Source organism: Rosa rugosa, chromosome 2, assembly GCF_958449725.1.
Source record: "Rosa rugosa chromosome 2, drRosRugo1.1, whole genome shotgun sequence".
Lineage (NCBI taxonomy): Eukaryota > Viridiplantae > Streptophyta > Magnoliopsida > Rosales > Rosaceae > Rosa > Rosa rugosa.
Window position 1 is genome coordinate 12,729,964 of NC_084821.1, and position 20,305 is coordinate 12,750,268.

General features: G+C 37.6%; 3 protein-coding genes across 5 annotated transcripts; all 3 read right to left on the minus strand.

Moving 5' to 3' along the window:
• Positions 1-2,503: 2,503 nt before the first annotated feature.
• On the minus strand, positions 2,504-6,655 carry LOC133733023 (serine/threonine-protein kinase BSK5-like). 2 transcript variants are annotated; one of them, XM_062160630.1, is made up of 10 exons: positions 6,225-6,655; positions 5,926-6,146; positions 5,709-5,844; positions 5,428-5,561; positions 5,238-5,343; positions 4,412-4,497; positions 3,970-4,158; positions 3,657-3,821; positions 3,338-3,451; positions 2,504-3,001 (listed from the first exon to the last, which is right to left on the minus strand). In XM_062160630.1, the coding sequence occupies exons 1-10, from the start codon at positions 6,304-6,306 to the stop codon at positions 2,759-2,761; spliced, it is 1,476 nt and encodes a 491-aa protein (XP_062016614.1). In that variant the 5' UTR covers positions 6,307-6,655; the 3' UTR covers positions 2,504-2,758. The 2 variants fall into 2 exon arrangements, with proteins under 2 accessions (XP_062016614.1, XP_062016615.1); XM_062160631.1 differs by having other exon boundaries at positions 3,657-3,818; positions 6,225-6,653.
• A 3,587-nt stretch (positions 6,656-10,242) lies between these two features.
• On the minus strand, positions 10,243-14,199 carry LOC133732232 (phosphatidylinositol:ceramide inositolphosphotransferase 3-like). Its single transcript, XM_062159733.1, has 11 exons — positions 13,853-14,199; positions 13,684-13,773; positions 12,982-13,068; positions 12,814-12,882; positions 12,558-12,638; positions 11,791-11,862; positions 11,623-11,683; positions 11,416-11,518; positions 11,088-11,183; positions 10,947-10,993; positions 10,243-10,733 (listed from the first exon to the last, which is right to left on the minus strand). The coding sequence occupies exons 1-11, from the start codon at positions 13,892-13,894 to the stop codon at positions 10,597-10,599; spliced, it is 885 nt and encodes a 294-aa protein (XP_062015717.1). The 5' UTR covers positions 13,895-14,199; the 3' UTR covers positions 10,243-10,596.
• Positions 14,200-14,926: 727 nt separating this feature from the next.
• Positions 14,927-19,813, minus strand: LOC133729671 (uncharacterized). 2 transcript variants are annotated; one of them, XM_062157236.1, is made up of 3 exons: positions 19,513-19,813; positions 15,604-18,249; positions 14,927-15,516 (listed from the first exon to the last, which is right to left on the minus strand). In XM_062157236.1, the coding sequence occupies exons 2-3, from the start codon at positions 18,133-18,135 to the stop codon at positions 15,244-15,246; spliced, it is 2,805 nt and encodes a 934-aa protein (XP_062013220.1). In that variant the 5' UTR covers positions 18,136-18,249; positions 19,513-19,813; the 3' UTR covers positions 14,927-15,243. The 2 variants fall into 2 exon arrangements, with proteins under 2 accessions (XP_062013220.1, XP_062013221.1); XM_062157237.1 differs by lacking the exon at positions 19,513-19,813 and adding an exon at positions 18,588-18,875.
• Between the last annotated feature and the right edge of the window lie 492 nt (positions 19,814-20,305).

Here is a 20,305-nt window from a genome sequence, read left to right on the forward strand (position 1 = left end):
TTTCACCAACCATGCCTTAAATCCTGAACAGTCCTTCTTCATTTGTCTTACTCTTTTTCACCAACCATGCCTTATTAGTTTTGGCTACTGCAGTATTTCCAGATGGCTTGGTAATGGTTTTGTTGGCCTTAAGTTTGTTATTCTTATTTCCACTTTGGCTTCTAAACCAGATTCACATTAGTAGTAGGTTCCTTGTCCTTGTTAATCCTATCTTCCTCATCCACACATATGACAATAAGCTCATTTACGGTCCACTTCTCCTTTGTGCAATGTAGCTGGTTCTTAACTAGCTAAAACTACTAGGCACGAAATGCAGTGCAATGTGCACCACATGATCATCTTTGACACCCATGTCCAACTCTCTGAGCCTGGTATTGAGGTCAATAAGTTTCAGGATGTACTCTTTGACCCCCCTAGTTGCCATTATACTTAAGCTTATTAAAAGCTTTGGTTGTCCATTGCTGCCCCTGCCTTATCACTCTCCTTAAATTTTCAGCTATGGCCTCCATATAATCTGCAACCAGAAGAGGCTCTTCTACAGTACCCTTTGGTGTATTAGAAATGATAGTTCTCACAACATTTTTGGCTCTTTTGTTAGCCCTATGCCAGTCATTATAGTACTTTTCTCTTCCGCTGTACTATTTGCATCTAGCTCATAGGGTACAACATCAGTAAAACAGAGATCCATGTTCTCATGCATCATCATATAGAACTTTAAACCACTCTTTCAAATCTTAAAGTTGGATCCAGTGAGCATCTGGATGTTATTCAGGTTCATATAGGTAATTCCTAGAGAGAAAAAGCAAAGAAAAATGTAAGTTTAGTTTTAAAATTAAAGTTCTTAAAATAAGGTTTTGTTAAATAACACTCTGCACGCTGTGTTAATTCTTAAGTAGCTCAATAAACACAAAAGACAAAACAGAACAATCCAAAACAAAACAATAGTATAAAGCAAAATAGAGTGCAATAGACAATATCAAGCAACACTTTTATAGCAGATGTTTGTATATATACCTCCCAGGCACAAATACCGGAAGCACATGGCTCATATAGCCACCAAAGAGTAAGATACACCACCAAACGAGGGTCTCGATACCCCCCATGGGGCAATATCGCAAACCCAAATGTCCCACATTGGCAGCAAGGGAACTATATCTCCCTAAATCCTCTACAAATGGGTCATCTCCAACATCCTAAAGAGATAACTGTTTACTATTGCTTTCTATTATCTTTATCTTATAACGATACTGACTTAGGCATCGGAGCATTGAAGGCCTGCACACCCGGTCTTCCCTCCGACAGTCCGACCTTTGTTTGTTTTACAGATAAACGAGACCGGGAGCGATAGTGACAAGACATCCCGTGATTCTGCTGGACTAGACCACCCATCTATTCAACAGAAATAGCATAAGATAGGATATTCTGAAGTTTCTTAATTAGTATACCATGATAAGTGAATTTAAGTTATCCAAAAAGACAGTCAACATCTTTATGACAGAAGAAAAGTCTCTAAGTATCCAAATATGAATTCAAAAACATGTGCAATGTTGTTTCACATTATAAACTATGCAGTTCATAATTCTTTGGAAGACATAATTCATATAGTTTAAAAGGGACATATACAAGTCACTGGTCAACTTAAACTGAATGAATTTAAGCAAACATCAACAGAGAATTACTTTGTGTAACATGTCCATTTATATTTACTAAAATTTTCAGACTAAGGTGAAGTTTCAGTTTTAATTTCAATTCAGAATACAACTTTTAATTGCTTATATGAAATTTTACCGGATTTGCAATTTTCTCAATGAAAACAGTAATCATGTACTGAGAGATAAACTTTTATTACATGAATTGTCATTCAATCACAAATACAAAACTTCAGTGTGCAAATTTCAATATATCATCTCATCAATATATATACTCAAATATGCACACAATTGTTTCAATTTCACAAGATCACAAGTCAACAATACAATGTAAATTCCATCCGGTCACCATCTACGCTAACGTAGGCGCACGCCGGGAATGCTTCTAGTGTTCTTGTGCATAACAACAACCAAAACATGCTTTAAATCAAACAAAAAAATTTCTAGAAAAACCTAACCTTGAGTTCTTAAAATTTGTTGCAAAATTATTAGCGAAAGCATAGCAACTGAATGAAAAACAATGATCAATTTGACATCTTAATTCGCAGCATTTGGAGTCTTGAATACCAAAAGATGAGAACATCTTTGCACTTTTGATTCTAGATGGAACCCTAAAATCCCAAATCAATATGACCGTTGCAAAAACAACGGTCTCTTTCTGAAATACAAAACCGCATTTTGGGCCTGGATTAATGCTGTTGAGGGTTTGGGTCGAAAGATTTCTTAGTAGCCCAATTGTGGCCGAGCAAGGATAAGGTTTCAAAAGATTTTTTTTTTTTTGGACAAAAACAAAAATCCTAGTTCTTTCAAAAATATTGATTAACCATAAACGATTTATGTTTTGCATAATGACAGACTGAAAAATCAAAATCATATAGCATTTTATATGTTTATATCAGAAAGAGAAGAACAAACAAGAAATTTTGACTTCTGTCTAAGTACAGAAGCTCCTATAGATCAAAATAAATGAAAAGATACACCAAGACCAACATAGAGATTGTTACAATGAATCTTTTGGTGCTGCAGAGCAGAACTCAAATACCAAAGAGGGAATTAACAAAACTAGATACAGGTTTAAATAAAAGAAGGGGGAAAACACCTATATACATTCAGTTTTTATCTTTTTTTTCTTCCAAGGATGTGCCATCTTTTAGAGTTTCCTGCGCATCGTTGTCCATCCCTAGGCTCTTTAAGGCAGCCGCTTGAAGGTAGAAGGCAGTCGGCCATTCAGGGTTTATTACTAGGGCTTGCATAGCATCTCCAAGAGCTTCTTGTGCCATATCATTCATCAAATAGCACAAACAACGTCTAGCAAACACAGTTGGAGATATCATGGTCCCGCCATCAATGAACTGCAATTGAAGGGAACAAAATCCACCAAGGAGTAAGATGATCAGCATATCCATTCCAATTTATCTATTTCTGTCTTTCTTTTTTAGGTCATAATTTATCTTTCTGCAATACCCCAGGTTACTAGGTAAAGCTACTTTTTAAGAGATGATCAGTTAATCATATAAGGTTATAACTATTCAATGTCTATTTGCAGGTTAGAAAACTCAAATTCTTATATAACCGTACCACTACTCTTATTGTCTAATGTATTGTCTAGATGCATTTTTCTGTATCTGGCTTTTGATAACAGAGCTTAGATGAACAATTAAAGTCTGTATTTCTGATGGGTGCCTTACTTCTGTGTAAGAATCTATGGCAGTAGCAAAATCTTTCGCTCGAAATGCAGCATCCCCATGTTTCTTGGAATTCAATGTCTCTTGTATTTGATTTGTCCACATTTGGAAAGAAAGCTGCAAGGAAACCTCAAAAGTAAGGGCAGTGCTTTAAGCAAAATTAAACTTAAAATGTTTTCTCATAAAAATATGAAAAGCATGAAAGGATGGCCCCCAGGAAACAAATAGTAACGGATGGGAGGCAGAACCGCAGTTTTTTTCCCTCCATTTCTAGATGTCCGAAAATTAATATATAGAGAACTTAGAAAGGAGGATCACTAACATCATTTGCAACCCCCTCGTCATCCTTGTAAGCAACCTTCTCCAAGATTTCATGTATGGCAGTAAGATCTAATCTTGAGCAAGCGTCACCAAGAGGTGACAACGATGTCTGATTTGCAGGCACATCTCCATGCGGAATACCAAGCAAAACATATGATGGAACCTGCTGTGAACAGTAGATCAGATGATGTAATACTTTCATGATATTTGCAGCATTAATGTAAATCAGCTTTGCAAACAGATGCACAGCAGATCAAACACCAAGGTATTAAACTAACAATAATCATTACAGAATTAAAGAAAATTGGGCACACCTCTGTTTCCTTTTGAAGAGGAATAAGGGCAGTCACAAGAGACTTGGCATTTGGCCTCTCACGAGGTTCATACTGCAAACACCGTGATGCTAACCGTACCAGCTCAGTTCCATCATCATTTGAGAAATGACCTTCCAAGCATGAGTCCATCAGCATTAAAAAGTTTTTGCCGCGTATCAGGTCAAGTGCCTTAGAGAAACAAAAGTTAAGTATTTAGTAATCATCCTAATATGAAAATCAGGTTTAAACGGAATGAAATTAAGATTATCATATAGCCAATTATATTATCAGGAATGACAAGAATGCGACACAACCAAATAAGTTTAATATAGAGCAGATCTAAAGACACGGGTTACTTTTGTAGGCTACAATTTTACACTTGGTGTCCAGAAAAATATCAGAGTAAACATCCACAAAACATGTTAAAGAACAGAGAAGTTACATGGCTTGGGGGGATATGTTTGCCACTGAGCAGATCAAGCAACAGGGTCCCAAAGCTGTAAACCAAACTTTCTGGGATCACTCTTCCTGCCAGAGAAATGATATTAACATTCAGATCAACTAAAAACTTTTTCACCTCAAGAAATGTGTTCATAACTCATCCATACAAATACTAAAGCATTCCCTTTTGCGAATGAGAATACTACCTCTACCAGTGAGTCTGAAGTCCCTTCTAATGCATTTAATCGTCATAAGTTAATAAAAATAAAAATAAATTTACAAAAAATTGGAAATCCATTTACCAACAAATCGTAATCAATACACTTACCAAAAAGATAGCAACGAATGCAGTAGCACAACTAAAGAATTAATCGCCACGTGACGTGGTCAAAATTCATGCATTAAGAGATAGACGCATTAAGCACCTTAGCTAATGACATTTGGTTAATGGGATTAAGAAGCATGCAAAGGGAAGCATGATTGAGTGAGTCCAGAAACGCACATGCTGCAGCCCAAAAGGCCACTCGCTACTATGGCAGACCTCGTCAAATGATTAATATTGCTAGCTAACCTCAATTATCTTGTATAAAAGAATAACAAATGCATGTTTTCACTCTAGAATAGAATGCATTTGCAATTTAAGCATAGGACATTATAAAGGAAACTGGCCCTTTCATCATTATCCTTTGTGGGAAACAATGAAGATATCCTCTTTTCTTTACATTTCCCTCTCCTATCCCTCATTTCATACTCTCCCCTGCCAAACCTAGTGCAATTGAGCTAACATCGAATGCTGTTTGCCAGTGTCTGACTAATGACGAAATCACCTGTCCTCAAGTATTCTGGAGGGGTGAAAGCCAGGTTGGTACTATAACTCTTTCCATCTTTGCTATTCTTCATCAGACCAAAGCAGGAGAGCCTGGGATTTCCATCCTGTCAAGTGTCAACTCAGTGTAAGTAACCGGCCAACAACAGATCACCCTTACTATTTCCAAAACACCAAAAATCCCCACATACCTGATCAAACAGAACCCTATATGCATTAAGATCATGGTACAACGCCTGCCCACTACTACTGCAATACTCCAAAGCTTGCGCAAGATACAAAGCCACCCGCAACCTCATCGCCCATTTCATCGGCTGGGTCTCCCCTGCATCATTTCGACCAATTCACTAAATTCCAACTAAAAACTTCACAACAATCAAGCATTAAAACAAATCCCATTTTCGTCGAAAGTCAAATAAATCGAAACAGACCAACACAGCAACATAAATAAATTAAAGAGAGAAAAATTTACAGTGGAATAAATGCTTAGAGAGAGTTTCATTAGGCATGAATTCAGCCACAAGCAATCTGTCATCACCCTCACAGCAACACCCAATCAAATTCGCCAGACGCTCGTTCCTCAGCTGCCCCACAGCTCTAGCCTCCTCCTGAAAACCCAAAACCCACTTTTCACACAAACCACACAAAACCCAGAAAACCAAAGTTACCAACTTGAACCAAAAACTCACAAGAAATTGGCGCGAATCGGGCCAAGCCGATCGGTTGAACCGCTTAACGGCGATCCAACGGCCGTCTTCAAGAGTCCCCTTGTAGACCACATTGGGAGCTTTCTCTCCGTGCTCGGAGACCACGTTCTCCGACGAGAACCCCGACGTGGCGGCTTTTAACTGGTCCAAGCTGAACTCGATGAACCCAGGAAGCGAGTCCTTCTCGTTCTTCTTCCCATTCTCTACATAAAGACGCCAACTTTAACACACAGCAACTAAAATTTAACAAAAAGAAGTGAAATTTAAACCCAAGAAAAAACCTTTGTCTGAAGAATCATTGAGATTGGATTTGATGTTAGAGGGCCAGAAGCAGAGAGATAGTTTGGAGCAGCGAGCTCCCATTGGCTGAGGAATGAATCCAATTCTAGTGAGAGAGAAACAGCTGAGAAAAGCTTTGGAATGTCTCTGCTTTCTCTCTCTAGAAAGCTTTGTGCTGTTTTTCTTTCACTTTCTTGTTGCTGGGGACTAGTAGAGAGGGTTTGGAGGGAGTAGAAGAAGTAGATAGGATTGGGAGAAAATGAAAGAGGTTGGATAAATAAGTTATAAACCAAGAGAGGGGTTTCTTTTCTTTTGGTTTAATTTTGTTTGGAAAGCAAGGAAGGGAGAGGAAAACCCCAAAAGTGAAACTTTTTGGATCCAGTGTTTTCTCTTGTTTTTGTGTTTCTGTCACTCCGTTCTTTTCCCCCCCGTTTCTGCATTTTGCTCCTCGTTTTTCCTTTTGCTTTCTTCCTCTCTCTTTCTTTTGTGATTCGGTAACGTTTCCTTTTTTGTTCATCTCTTTTTCTGCTTTCATTTTCCGTTTGATGTGCATGATTAGGAGGTGAAATGAGGGAGACCTTCACTAATGAAGATTCTTGTTTTTGAGAAAGTAGTGATACAGACATTTTCCTTTTTTACCGGAAATAGGATATTGTACCGTTATATCCTATTTAGATTGTTGCTTTATTTTAAAGAGAAATGTGGTGAAGTCCCTCATGACGTCAATTTAAATTACCCGAGAGCTTCATGTACGTAAATTGTTCTTAATTTATTTATATTTGCTACTACCATGTGTGGCGAATAAAATTATTAATTCGTTAGGCTCTCACTTATTTTTCTACTAATGTCTCTTTTGAGGTTTCATATAATAATCCATCTTTTTCTTTAATATTGGATGAGAGATTTAAGTTCGAAACATCATCCACCATTATGGAGAGATATATTATTGAACCAACTAGATTTTGATATTGATATGTATATTTCATTTTTGATAGTTTAGTCAATCAATATATCGATTATTATACTTCTATCGTTACAAAAAAAATATTTAATAAAGTTTAGTTGTCTAATTACAACAAAATGTGATGCTCTAAAGTCTCAGTTAAGAAAATTACCTAATCAGTATCCACCTGTTCAGGGTAGTTCAATAGTTTCATAAACAAATAAATTGATTGCCTCATCCCCTTCTTCATGTTCAACAGCCTCATTATAAAACTTGATTGCGTGACAAAAATGACTCACGAGTGTATCTATGGCTTTTAGAAGGGTCAACTCAAATTATGGAAATATTAATTCAACTGGTGCATATTAGACTTCTTTCCTAATCAAATATTACATCAGACTTATATTTGGTAAAGTTTGCAGTTGACGATATACTTTTCTGTCAATTAGCGAAAGCAAAACAGTGACTCGCTGTCATTTTCATAAACTATGAAGCCTAAGACTTCAACGTTTAGAATAAACAAATTAAGTGGCTGTATTTTAGCATGTCAAATTTGAAGCTGACTAGTACTCTACTAATTTGATACGTTAACCTATATCTGAAATGTACAGAATTGCAACACGAAAGCTTTCCAGAAAGCCGCACATTCTAGTTAAAAATATAGTTTAAGTCAAATAAAGTTATTTCTCTTTTTCATCTTAAACACGTTGCATTATTGTTGATATGATTACACCCTCTGTTAGATGAGTTGGACGATCAAGTATGCAGGTAAAGGGCATAGTTTCTGTGCACATAAACTATGAAGCTAAAGAAAACTGCAGTGGTTTAGCCAGACATGCCTAAAATGATGAAGAATGCAGTCGACCTCAACTTTTCCAGCTCTCTTATGCATAAAATAGCTGTTCAGCCTTAGTTTAATACTAATATGGTAAGGTTTCAGCATGGAGGGTGTGTATGTGAATTGCTCAACATGGGTCTCAAAAGGATTGTTCTTGGATTTGGGAAGCATGAAGGTAAAGATAGCCACTTCTTTCTCCTATGAATAATGAAATGCACCTTATATTAATCCTATGCTATAGTATAACAAATGCACCTTATATTATGTACTTGCATATTTTTAAATGCATGACCATGTTAGTGTGTGGCATGGACCACATGCATGATATGTTCAAGAAAGGTGCCTTGACCAATGACCATTCATCTACTTCCCTATTATCATTTTCTTTTTTTGGTTGGTGAGGTCTCTAAGATAATCTTAAATTAACCAACCTAATATTACAATATAGAAGTGATTATAAGAGATTTAGTTAGACCTAAACTGAGATAAAGTCATAAGGAGTGGGTCAAAGATTCCATCAATTAGAAGAGATAAAGAATGTAATTCCTTTTGTAGGTTGAAGAAGGTGTGAATGATCTTGTATTTCATAATAAAGAGTTTGACATATTGTGTAGTTATCTATAAATCTCTAAATGATTATTTCGATCAAGTTCTTGTTCGTTTGAACATGCAATTCGGATTGAATAATCCTTGACCTGAATGGCAAAAGACAAAAGGGCTCATGGAAGTTTAAGGAATAACTAGACCAAAACACACCCTCTGTGTGGGTTTAATTTTCAAAAGAAAAACAAAAACAAAAATAATCATTGGAGAAACATGGGGATTTTTGGAAGTTTTTTTTTTTACTCTTTTGCTGTGAAACTGTGGAAGTGGGAAGTTATAGAGAGAGATTTTAGAGGGAAATAAATTAAAATTTTATTCTGTTATTTTGTTTATTATGATTACGATTATGACCTCCATTTATTAAAAGATATTTTTAGATAATCTATGGTCTAAGGATTAAGTCGTCTTTTCGCGTCCACTTTGGCTAACAAAACTTCTTCTCTTAATAATAGTAGATAATGAGAGTGAAATATATACTCCCCATTTTACAATTCACACTCTATGTTTTCTTTTTTGGTAACTTAAATTTTATTTTTACTAACTTAAATTTTGTATTTTTATTAGAATTTTAACCACAAAAAAAAAAGAGGGCGGGTGAATTTCATGTAAACTTTCACAGTTGTTGGTGAATCACACGAATAAGGACACTTTCAGCTTTCCTACTTGGTACAGTGGTGTGCCCGACAAGTGTAAGTCACGTGTCATACTTGATGACTACGTGAAGAAATTAGAAATTTGGTATGAAAATTGAAATTCAACCAAAATACAGGAACCAAAAAATGGTTTTAACCCTTTACTATACACAGGAACAGATGATGAGCACATAATGACCTAAGATTCCACCAATGGAGGACATTCACAAATTTGGAAAATTTCAACTCAAAATTGAATCCATGATACGACCAGACCAAAACAAAGAAAGTTGAACACAGTTCTACCATTCTACTTTTTTACTGATCCTGGTTGTTCAGAACTGGAGGCAGCCTTTTGCATTTCACCAAAATAAAATCCCAGAATGGAGGTCCATGCACATATGCCATAATTTTTCTGTTGGATACTTTTGACATTGGTAGGGATGAACAGTAGACATCATGTTAATACTAAGCAAAAAAAGCAAATAAACAGTTCCTCAGATAATGCAGGAAACCAAAAGAGGCATGTGATGTGTAAACAATTGGTGTCTCCGTGAACAAAACCTCTGGAAAGAGAATATACATAGGAAAAAAAAGGCATTTCAAGCAAATGGGTGGTGGTCCAAGTGGGTCATCAGACAAGAGGTATTATTAAATCTGCATAATGGGATCATGCCAGCCCTAATTGCCTTGTGAGATATTACATGTTCCCTCCTCTAGTTACTATTCCCTTCATCATATTAAGCCATCATCCACACACCTATTTTCTGTGGACAAAATTTTAAGCAATGATCCCTAAACATGACAACCTGGTGCTCCAAGATAATGACTTGGATCTCAGCCATAATAACCACCACTTTTCTTGATTCATTTCTGTGCATACAATCTTCCCCGATTCATTTCTATGATTTGGATAATGAAAATGATGATGATAAGCACCAAGATGAAGATGATGATGACAGTAATGACAGTAATGACAATAATGATGATGACACATGTAAATGTAAGAAAGTGAACTGCGCCAATAAGATATGGGTGACAATGTGACATTCAACACTGAAATAGTGGAACTCCTAAGGGTGTTACAAAAAGAACTCCATTCAATTTCCAGCAAATAATACAAATCAGGTTCATCAGCCTCACTCAACAAAAGAGATTGCATCTATTGAAACAATTTAAGCGCATACCTAAGACTAACAGCAGCAAAGCCATCTTCAGCTTGTGCTGCTCATCTATTTACCATATACTGGTAAGTATGTTGATATCCTGAAGATGTCGGCTTCTCTGACCTACAATCCGGAGAAAAGCATCCACAAGACAAGACAAACTGGATAGGACTGAGAATATTTACTAATTTTTCAGACCCGTGTGCTGATGTCAGAAGAATTTCCATTCCTGAATTTTTCAAGCTCTTCTCTGTTTTTGCTATCCCTATCCTTGGTACTCGTTGGTAGTAGCGGTGGAGATGTAGAACCCAAGGACCGATCAGGCAATTCTGTAAAGGAGAGAAAGATCAAGGCATATGTAGTTTCAACTATCCTAGAAAAAATGAAAATTATTTGCTAAGAAAATTCTACTTTTGATCTAGATATAATTGCAACTGCATCGACTTTAGACATCATCATATATGACCGAAAAGGGAAATCGAGAGCAGACTTTTCATCACATTGAAGAGGGAGAGAAGATTAATGAGATCGCATTTGCTAACCTGGCAATTTTTGGTCGACAAAGGAAACTACCAAATTTACAGTGTACCTGCATGGGAATAAATAACTTATGTTCTCAGTAAAGTGAAAGATATTATTCCAGACACAAATGTTTCAAGAGCATTACATAATCTATATCTTACCAGGCAACAACAACATCAACGGTGTAATGTTTACGAGATGCTATAATCAAGACACTTAGAATCACAGAAACTAACCAAGCAAACTGCTTGATGCACCTGAAATGATAAACCGCAATAGAATAAAAATAATTAATTTTTATAATTGAGCACATATTCCATAGTGAGAAATAAAATGACTGATGATACCTACATCCTGAGAATAACTAAGAACTTATTTTCATGCAATAATTCACCAAATCAACCCCACTTCAGATTGAGTAATAAAATGAGTACCAGATAGACCTGATAATAGGACCGTAAAAAGAAGAGGCTCTATAATTGTTGTTACCTCCTTGTTCCGTATTTCTGAAATGTGCGCACAAATACTAAAGTGAAAATCATGTGCGATGAAAAAATCAAATCACCACAGCCATACATAACACCTCGGGGAACTGCACAAACACGTAAATAACATAAGTATCAAGCTGTTCTAATTTATGGAGATAATGAAGCATTAAGCATTTAAGCCCAAGGAAAATGAAGCACTTGAACTAACAGTTGATTAAGAGCACTTCAAGTGCACTCTTCGGAGGGGGCAGCCTGGCAAGTTCTGAGCCCTGAAAGAGACAGTTGTACCTGATTGTAAAACATATTTAATTACAACTCAATGAATCTTGATTACCTCCAACTAACAACCAAAACAACAAATTTCTATAAAGTTTACCTCGCGGCAATGATAGTTTGGACCAGGAAGCTGAGTGGCGTAGAAGGTGATGATCCGGAGAAACTGAGACACCTGACAAAATGAACACCCAAATATATTGTCAGAAAATATAGCAAAATACCATAGGATATTGTTAAATCCATCGATCCAATACAATGCGAGAGCTAGTTCAAGTCAATAACATAGAAGCAAAGTTAGATTAGGAAAGTGCACTAAATCAAACATCTTTCTATTAAGAGTATGAGTGCAATTCCCAGTCAGCTTCAAAAAATGTAACAAGCTCAAGAATGAATCATATAAGCAAGTTACATAATCCAGGAATCATAAGCAGATAGGAGGCTCAAGGGGGTGTAACATTAAGTAAAAAGGAAACAGCAGAAGACTATGCGTAGTACATATAAGGACATTACATCTAGTTTTCATCGCCATCAATATGATATTGCTTATTATGGGAAACACATGGGGAATTAAAGAATTTATAATAGCATGTGGCGACGATATGGCTACTGATGAAATTGACACCAGATAAGAGCGAGTACAAACCCAAAAGAAAAAAGTTTCAGTGACAAGCATTAATAATATTTATGCTAAAAATTGAGTGTTTCCTGTATAGGGCTAAGACATATGCAGCTTTCATGATCGTACTTCCAGAAGATAGAGCAATAAGGAAGATCTTATAGGAGATGCATTGTTTAGACAAATAAGGTTGTATGCCAGCCTATCTAGAAAGCAATGACAAAACTAGTGTATATATCATCTTTACTTACAGCTAAATAAGCAAGTACCCTGCACCATATCAGAACTGTATAGATTTTTTTGCTCTGAAAAACAAACGGGTGAAATGTCCACTGCAACCGAATACAGACACAATATTAGCTCAACGCAGAATTTTACCAAACTTCTACAGGTAATTAGCTGTAGAAGCGATGAAAAACTGAATGAAGAACAAACACTAAAGTCACGAGAGAGAAGTCCACGATAAATTTGAAGCAAATGATAATATTGGCACCCAGAAAGTCTTACCAAGATAAAAGAAAAAAATACAACAGCAAACAGAGTCTCACTCAGATAAGTTTTGTCTTGTCCAAGTTCCTATTATAACAGGAAAAAAAAAAAATAGACAATAAATGAAGTGATGAGTGCTGCATTAAATATTGAAGCATCCCAATAAACCCTTGAAAGCATACACACCGGGAGTAAAAAGAAGCCAGCATCCTGAAGTATTGGTCCTGGCCGATGTAGATAATGAACTCCGTGCACAGCTAGTCCATGAAGATACTGTTTGATACCAGAGAAAACCACCAGATAAGCATATAAAGATTTACAACTTATGCATCTTAGCATTATAGCAAATACCATAAAAGGCCCGTCTAGTAATAAATAAACAAACAAATAAAGGGATATAAAGGAAGAAAGGAAAAGCCCGCCAAGGCATTTTCGTCACACATCAAGCAGAACATTTCATTGGTGGCTTGGCTCAAACATTTTCGGAAAAATAAATGGGAATTAAATCAATACCATTTAGGCACTCGGTCCATACATTATGGTCACAAAAACTCTAATCCGATGAACAAATCACTCTGTGCCCAAAAGGTGATAACTTCAGCATCACACTAGTAAATTGAGAACAAGGAAATGCCTATATATGCTATAAGCCTATACCATCATTGGCATTCAATTCAAATAACCCCTTAGATACACAACAACAGCTACAACCAGTACTAGTTCTCAAATCCATCCTGCAACAACTTAGCCATAATCAATTCAAACCTGATATACTTATCAATTCATAAAATCCAAGTGTGACATGAACATTGTACATAAAATTAATTGCCAATACCGATTCACTGAATTGAAATCCAAATTGAACAAACAGACAAGAAAGAAATGAACCTGACAAATGAGACCAGCAAGAACAAACTTCCAATTCCCAGCAAGAAGCGAAGCTTCAGTTGACGACTCATTGCATATTTTCCTCCACAACTTCACAATTCAATCAACAAAATCAACATTGGAATCGAAATTGAAAGATGCCAAAAAACAAAAAAAAAAGATTGCGAACCTTAGGAGCCTCACGAGCAAAGTAAAACGGCATTTTGGGCATCGAGGTTAGAGCTCGTCATCAATCAGCAAAGCTCCCGATAAAACCGCTCTTTATTCGAATTCCAAACATATATGATCACAACCTCAACAGAAAAAAACAAAAAAGTTTGATTTTTGAAATCTAATCCGCCAACAGAATTTGAAATCCCAACGATACTGAGGAACGTTCGAAAGTGGGGGAAGTGAGAGGAAATCAAAATCAAACAGAGTCTGTAATAAATTTTGTTTCTTGTTCTCTCCGAGTTTTATTGGGGAAGAAGAAGATGAGCAATGTGCATGAGTGATGACGTGTCAAACAAGCCTCGTTGGTGTTGAGAGTACGTGTTCACGTGATTAAGCTGAGATGGGTTTTTCTTTTTTGTTTTCTTTTTCCATTGTACTACTACTCTATCGGTCTATCCCTTTTTTTTTTTTTTTTTTTTTTTTTTTAATGAATTGTAGTACTCTATACCTTCTAGATGGCAAATAATATTCATCGTATTCAAATGTCACCATCAATTGTCAGTTTCTCTGTTCTTTCAAATTGATAAGTTGTCAATCAATACCCGTGATTATCATCAATACCGATTTGGCATCCGTCACCTGCCTTATTAATTATATAAAAAACAAAAAGAAATTGTATGAAGATGAGAAATATGACTAAACGAATAGCTCGTTGAAACGAATCGTGTAGCCGAATATCTTACTATGCAACATGTACATGTTTTGACGAGGGAACCTAATTTCAGAAAATTTGGATTCAACCTAAAAATAAAAGTAAAAAAAAAAAAATGAGAAGAAGAGGTTAAGCTCTCACTAAACAAATCAAACAGATCCCAGATTTATTGAGTAAAGCCAACTCGGTCTCTGCTCTCTTGAGTAAAGCATGTACCGCATTCAAAAAGAAGCAAACTAGTTTTGCTTACCTGGGCAGCGAAGAAAGCCAGTTAGATACAGCCTACACCGCTTTGCTGTTAAGGCCTATTTCGGTCATCATTTTTTAACTTAAAAAAATGCAATGCACATCAAATAAGTAACCAAGAAGCAATATAAATAGATTGAACGTTCCTCATATTTCCATTTCAAGGAGGGGCTTGCACCCAATTCTCCGGTTATTGTATTCAATATTCTCCATGATGAATATTACCATCTTAAATCGGAGTTTATTGAGATTTAAAAGATAACCTACTAGTTACTCACTATATGCACATTTTAAAATTGATGAAACAGTTCCTCTGACAATACATTCGATGCACTAAATATAACTTCTCTCAGAAAATCGAGTAAAGGCACCAACTGCAGATTTTGTACAATGCCAACCCGACCAACTGAAGATATATATTGTATCTATGAGATGCAGTCACTGTAAAACTAGACGCGCCCGGCTGGTGAAAGAGGAGGATACGAGGCATATCTTGCAGGAACTTCCCCTTCCATTTGATTCAGATCACTTATTCCATCATCTTGCACTGTTGCTTTGGTTTCCCGGAACTCTGAGAACTCGCATAGATTCCTACTATCTAACACTGCTATACAAATGGAGAATGCTTGTAAAACTGAGAGTGAAGAATTAAACTCAACTGAATAGATCCCATCCTTGAATGGGGCCAAACTTAAAGCAGGTTGGTTTTCTTGTAGTCCTCCCTGTGGATATGTAAAGCAGAAAAGCAACATCAGTTGAAGATTTTGAAGATTTTCAATAAATCAGCTGATATAAGGAGAGCACCATACCTGATGGCAAAGCTCGAACCGATCTGGGATTGAACAAACCTTCTGTGAAGTCAAATTCTCACTGGCTTGATTCTGGTTGTCCAATATCCGTAGTTTGCAACCCAAATCCCAACCCCCACAGTCACATGAGCCACCTGTACTCCAACGTTCAATCAGAGATGATGGTCCTCCATTACTCGGAAGACTATGAGCACCACTTGGAAGTATGACCGTTGTGCTAATGAGGCCTTGACTACCAACAAAAGGCTTGCTCTGTACATCTTCCACAGAATAGGAGTGGCGTCTCACCTTTGACAAACACTCTACTGAACCAACCGCAGGCAAGTCACTATAGATATCCCTACGACGCCAATCTGTAGATGATGTCTGACTCCTCTTTTTCGGGATTTTGACAACAGTGGCTGCAAGTTCATCATTTGGCTGGAAGTCTGAGGTTTGACAATCTGCCTGTCTAAGGTTTACTGAAAATAAAACAAACTCTCTCACGCTAAACTGATCCAGTATCAAATTGGGAAACTGTGAATCAGAAACCTTCATTTGAGCAACAACATTACGAATGTATTCATGAGCTTTGCCTTTGCTTCCATGATTCAGCCAAGTTCCATTCTTTTTCTTGACTTCCCGCACGCTGAAGAATGTGTAGATACAACTGCAGTCACCCTTTCCTGAGGTATTCAACTTCTTCATTGTGGCAGCAAGAATGTCAATGTCATTGTGGACTGCAAATGTGAACAGGGGCAGGCCATTTTTAACCGCAACTCGTAGAAGAGCTTGAACTGTTGATGGCCTATTCTTCCTATCCTTAGAGAACTCACTGACGTTAGTTTCCCTACAACCAGTCATGCCTAGCTTTACTTTCCCTGGCTGCTCAGACAAAGATTCCACTCGCCCCTTAGATGATTTACAAGCCTTATTTGTTGATATGGAATCTTTCTCCAATGGCTCCGCTGAATGATGGCAGTTGGCTACCTTTGGCTTCAGCAGTGGATCCAGTAACCTCCTCAGCGGGCTGGACCTCGCTCTGCTAGTGGCATTAGAATTATCAGTGTCTGAAGTATCCAAGAAAGCGGAAGCCACGTTGTTCCCCGAACCAGGTCTAGCCTGGAAAGTTGTTGACCTAGGCTGTTGTACATCTGAAGAATCTTTAGAACCGGAAGTTTTACTCATCTTACCCACAGCAATGCTTAATCGGCGGAAAGGTGATGAGCTTCTCACTTTTTCAGCAGTTACTTTGCCTCGCTTTAATTCTGATCCTCTATGAGGCTCATTTACAGTTGAAGATGTTGATACTCCTGTTGTTTTTTTGTCTTCAACAATTCTGTCTCTGGATGGGCTCATTCTTGTTGAGGAACTTAGAGCCAACTGTGATGCTGAGCCAAGTGTATTACACTGAAAGCTGCCACTTGCTGCACCTGTGGAGCCGAGTTGTTTTACCCTGAAGTGTTTACGATCAACTTCAGAAGGAAAACGGCAGGAGTGGGGGAGACCAGAATTGAGCTCTGCAAGACAGGCCTCCTTGGGTCTCTCTGGCAAGCTTCGTCGAGTTGTTTCTGCAGCTCTTTGACCAAGCAGTGTTTCCGAATCAGAAATGTCGGAAAGCCCCGACCCAGAATGATTTCTTTCAGGAAGATCTCCAGGCAAAAGCAGAACAACTTTACTGCAACCTTCAGGGGTATCTAGTTCAAAATTTTCTGAAAATGGCTGCTGCTTATCTACTTTCTTTGGAAACTCACCATCTCGAGTGTTTTTCTTTACCCTTAAATTTGTTGCTGCCATCTCATACTGCAAGCCATTCCGCAAATGTCCTTTTTCTGGCTCAGTCTTTGGGTCTGAATCTTTTCTCTTGCACTGTGCCACCTTGATGTCTATATGATTGTTGCAGAAAGACTTATCTGGTCTAATGACTCCATTCAGGTTGTTACTCTGGTCAGCTTTAAGATCCTGAAACTTTCCAACACTTTCTCTAAAGGAGTTGACAACTTCAGAAGGCCCTTCCAGTGGAGAAGTCACGAAATGAGATTGGAGGGAAGGACGGTGCATCCTAAGACGAGCAGGAGAACAGCTGTGACCTCTGCTAGAATGGGTTGATGATTCATCTGTGGAAAAGCATGAGGTTGTATTACTACTGGATGGTGAATACCGGCTACTTCTGTATGGCATCTGTTTATGGCTATACTGCCATTTTTCAAGGCGCCCCCAGTCAAGAACTCCAACATTTAAAGCTTTCTCCTGGAGGTTTTTTCCTCTCTCAAGATAACTTGGCAACTTTGACATATACTTGACAAGTTCATCGACTTCAGTTGTCTTTCTATTAATACGTTGCTTTTGGCGGTTCCCATCGGACATGGGTGAGACATCTTTAACATTTTTTGTAATTTCATGATGGAGATCAGCATAGGACAAACTAGGCTTTTCTGATTTGAACTTGGATTGTGGATTCAAACTTCGGTTTGCTTGGCGCAATGTGTTTCCACTTGTTCCTAGAGATTGTTGGTCATCAAAATTCCTTGTGGGCTCAAAACGCCCATCCATGATAGTATTTGCAATGTCCTTGTTTATCGCACCTGGAAAACCTTGCTACAAGGAAGCTCCATATGTTTCTTACTCAGCTGCACATAGGATTGATTCACAAAGATGCAGGCCAATCTGCACATAATATGAGGAAGAAATTGAATGAAAAGCCCAATAAATTGAGTACTATTACAAGAGTTTCCAAAGATAAACGGAAGGTAATACTACAACATATTTGCACCAAAAAAAAAAAAAAGCACATCCCTCTAAAAAAGGGTAAATGATTTAACAAGTGGAGGGTCTCACTCACACGTTAAGCATTATTAGACGAGTTTATCGTGCATTAGGTTATCACAATTCCAGGAAATCAAATAAAAACTGAAAATCCATAATACCACAATTCATGAACTAATACAGTCAACTCCCATAAAGTAGATATAATCAGCATCCAAAAAGTATACATAAAGGAAAACCTAAGCTCACGAATGTAAGCATCCAAGAAGATAAGCTCTCAGATATTCTTATGATCACAAGACGAAAACCGCAGTCAGCCAGTACTATTCACCCTCTGCTCAAAACAAGCCAAACAACTGGGCAACTTTAGCTGCTTTCAGTTTCTTTAATTTTAACTTCACAACATAAAATTGCGAATATTCAGTGTCGACACAGCTCAACTGCTCTAGGAACTAGGCAAACAGCATAATGTATCAATCAACACACAAATTGTATAGATGATGAAACAGACTCTCACGGCACCAAGTTGAAATCTGATGCAATAAGACAACCTGTTCCAGTATATGGACAAAGTGGGAAGAATACGTAAAATCCAAAGCCAGGAATTTAGTGGTCCTTCAAGAATCAAGATCCAATTTCAAAAAATCCGAGATAAGGTAAAAACGACCTGTAGTCGTCACCGTCACTATCGCCCCTAAGCGTGTTATCACAGCTAACGGTAAAGACAAAGCTCGCCAGCTATTCAAAACCAGAGCAATCTCAAATTTCAAAATCTCCAAACAGTTCGGCTCCGTTTGGTTAATTACAAACAAAACAAAACCAAAAAAGGAAGTAATTTCCTTTTCAGTTATCTCTAGCAGCCAAACAAGTCCAATTTGTCAAACTAGAAAACCAAAATCTAAAGAGAACACCAGTAAAAACTTACAGATTTACAATCCAAAAATAATTAACGGGAAACACAAAGCTAATAAAGGAAGCAAAAAGCATTTCCTTTTTCATATCAGTCACAGTCACACTTTTTCCGGTCACCGAACAGCCACTAAGGACTTAAAAAGCATCAAATTCCAAGCACAAAATCAAACAAACACCAGCAAAATCACACATTGCGAGCGAAATTTGAAGCGAAACAAACAGAAGATGATCGTTTTAGCAATTTCGACTCACCGGAGTGAAGCTGTGGTAATGCGGAGGAAGGAAACGCCGGAAACGGAAGCCTGGACGGCGTCGGAGACGGAGCAATGCGTGTCGGTGGCTGATTGGTCAAAGAAAGCAGTAAGTTTATCACAGAGATCAAAGAAGAAGCAGAATAATTAGGTCCGGCCTCGTAATCCGAAATGCTGGAGCCTCTTTTATCTCTTCCACAAACTCCGAGGGGTTCTCAGAATCTCAAGCTCAGAGAGAAAGAGAGGAGAGAGAGAGAAGAGTGTGTGTGAATGTGGGAGTGTGGGTTTTGATCTTTCTGGCTGGAGCTTATATTTAATATTGTTTTGTTGTGAGAGATGTACAAGCAGTCAAAGCAGGGAAGAGAGAGAGAGATAGAAAGATGACGGGCAATCGTTCTCATCGGACGGCTGAGAGGAAGACCAGGATGATCCGGCGGTCAATGAGGAGAGAGAGGAAAACAGTACTCCACTGGGCCCCCACCTTGAAAAGCCCCTGTATTTATTTTAAGGGGGTGAAATTTGCACATCCCTCTTTACATTTGATACACCTTTCTTAATTTTTTAATATTCCCCAGCGAAGAATTCTAATGTTAAGATCAATTTGATCATGCAAACATGTGTTTACCTCCTGCCATTGTTTTTAGTTTTTAGTTTCTAGACATTTCTGCTACAAGCTGGAAACTATTAGATATGTAATCTGTAGGTACAGTTTCTGTAATGCCACATTTTGCGGTTCAAGACTACATTTTGTAAAATCAGAGACAATTAAAATGCAGTACTGATATTTACTTCGA

Coding starts and splice junctions, on each gene's coding strand:
- LOC133729671 (XM_062157236.1), bottom strand. CDS start 18,135: ATGGATGGGCGTTTTGAGCCCACAAGGAATTTTGATGACCAACAATCT. Junction 15,517..15,603: donor GGTTCGAGCTTTGCCATCAG/GTATGGTGCTCT, acceptor ACATATCCACAG/GGAGGACTACAAGAAAACCA.
- LOC133732232 (XM_062159733.1), bottom strand. CDS start 13,894: ATGCCCAAAATGCCGTTTTACTTTGCTCGTGAGGCTCCTAAG. Junction 11,684..11,790: donor CAAACTATCATTGCCGCGAG/GTAAACTTTATA, acceptor TGTCTCTTTCAG/GGCTCAGAACTTGCCAGGCT. Junction 10,994..11,087: donor GTTGATGTTGTTGTTGCCTG/GTAAGATATAGA, acceptor ATTCCCATGCAG/GTACACTGTAAATTTGGTAG.
- LOC133733023 (XM_062160630.1), bottom strand. CDS start 6,306: ATGGGAGCTCGCTGCTCCAAACTATCTCTCTGCTTCTGGCCCTCTAAC. Junction 6,147..6,224: donor CAATGATTCTTCAGACAAAG/GTTTTTTCTTGG, acceptor GTCTTTATGTAG/AGAATGGGAAGAAGAACGAG. Junction 3,452..3,656: donor ACGAGGGGGTTGCAAATGAT/GTTAGTGATCCT, acceptor GTTTCCTTGCAG/CTTTCTTTCCAAATGTGGAC.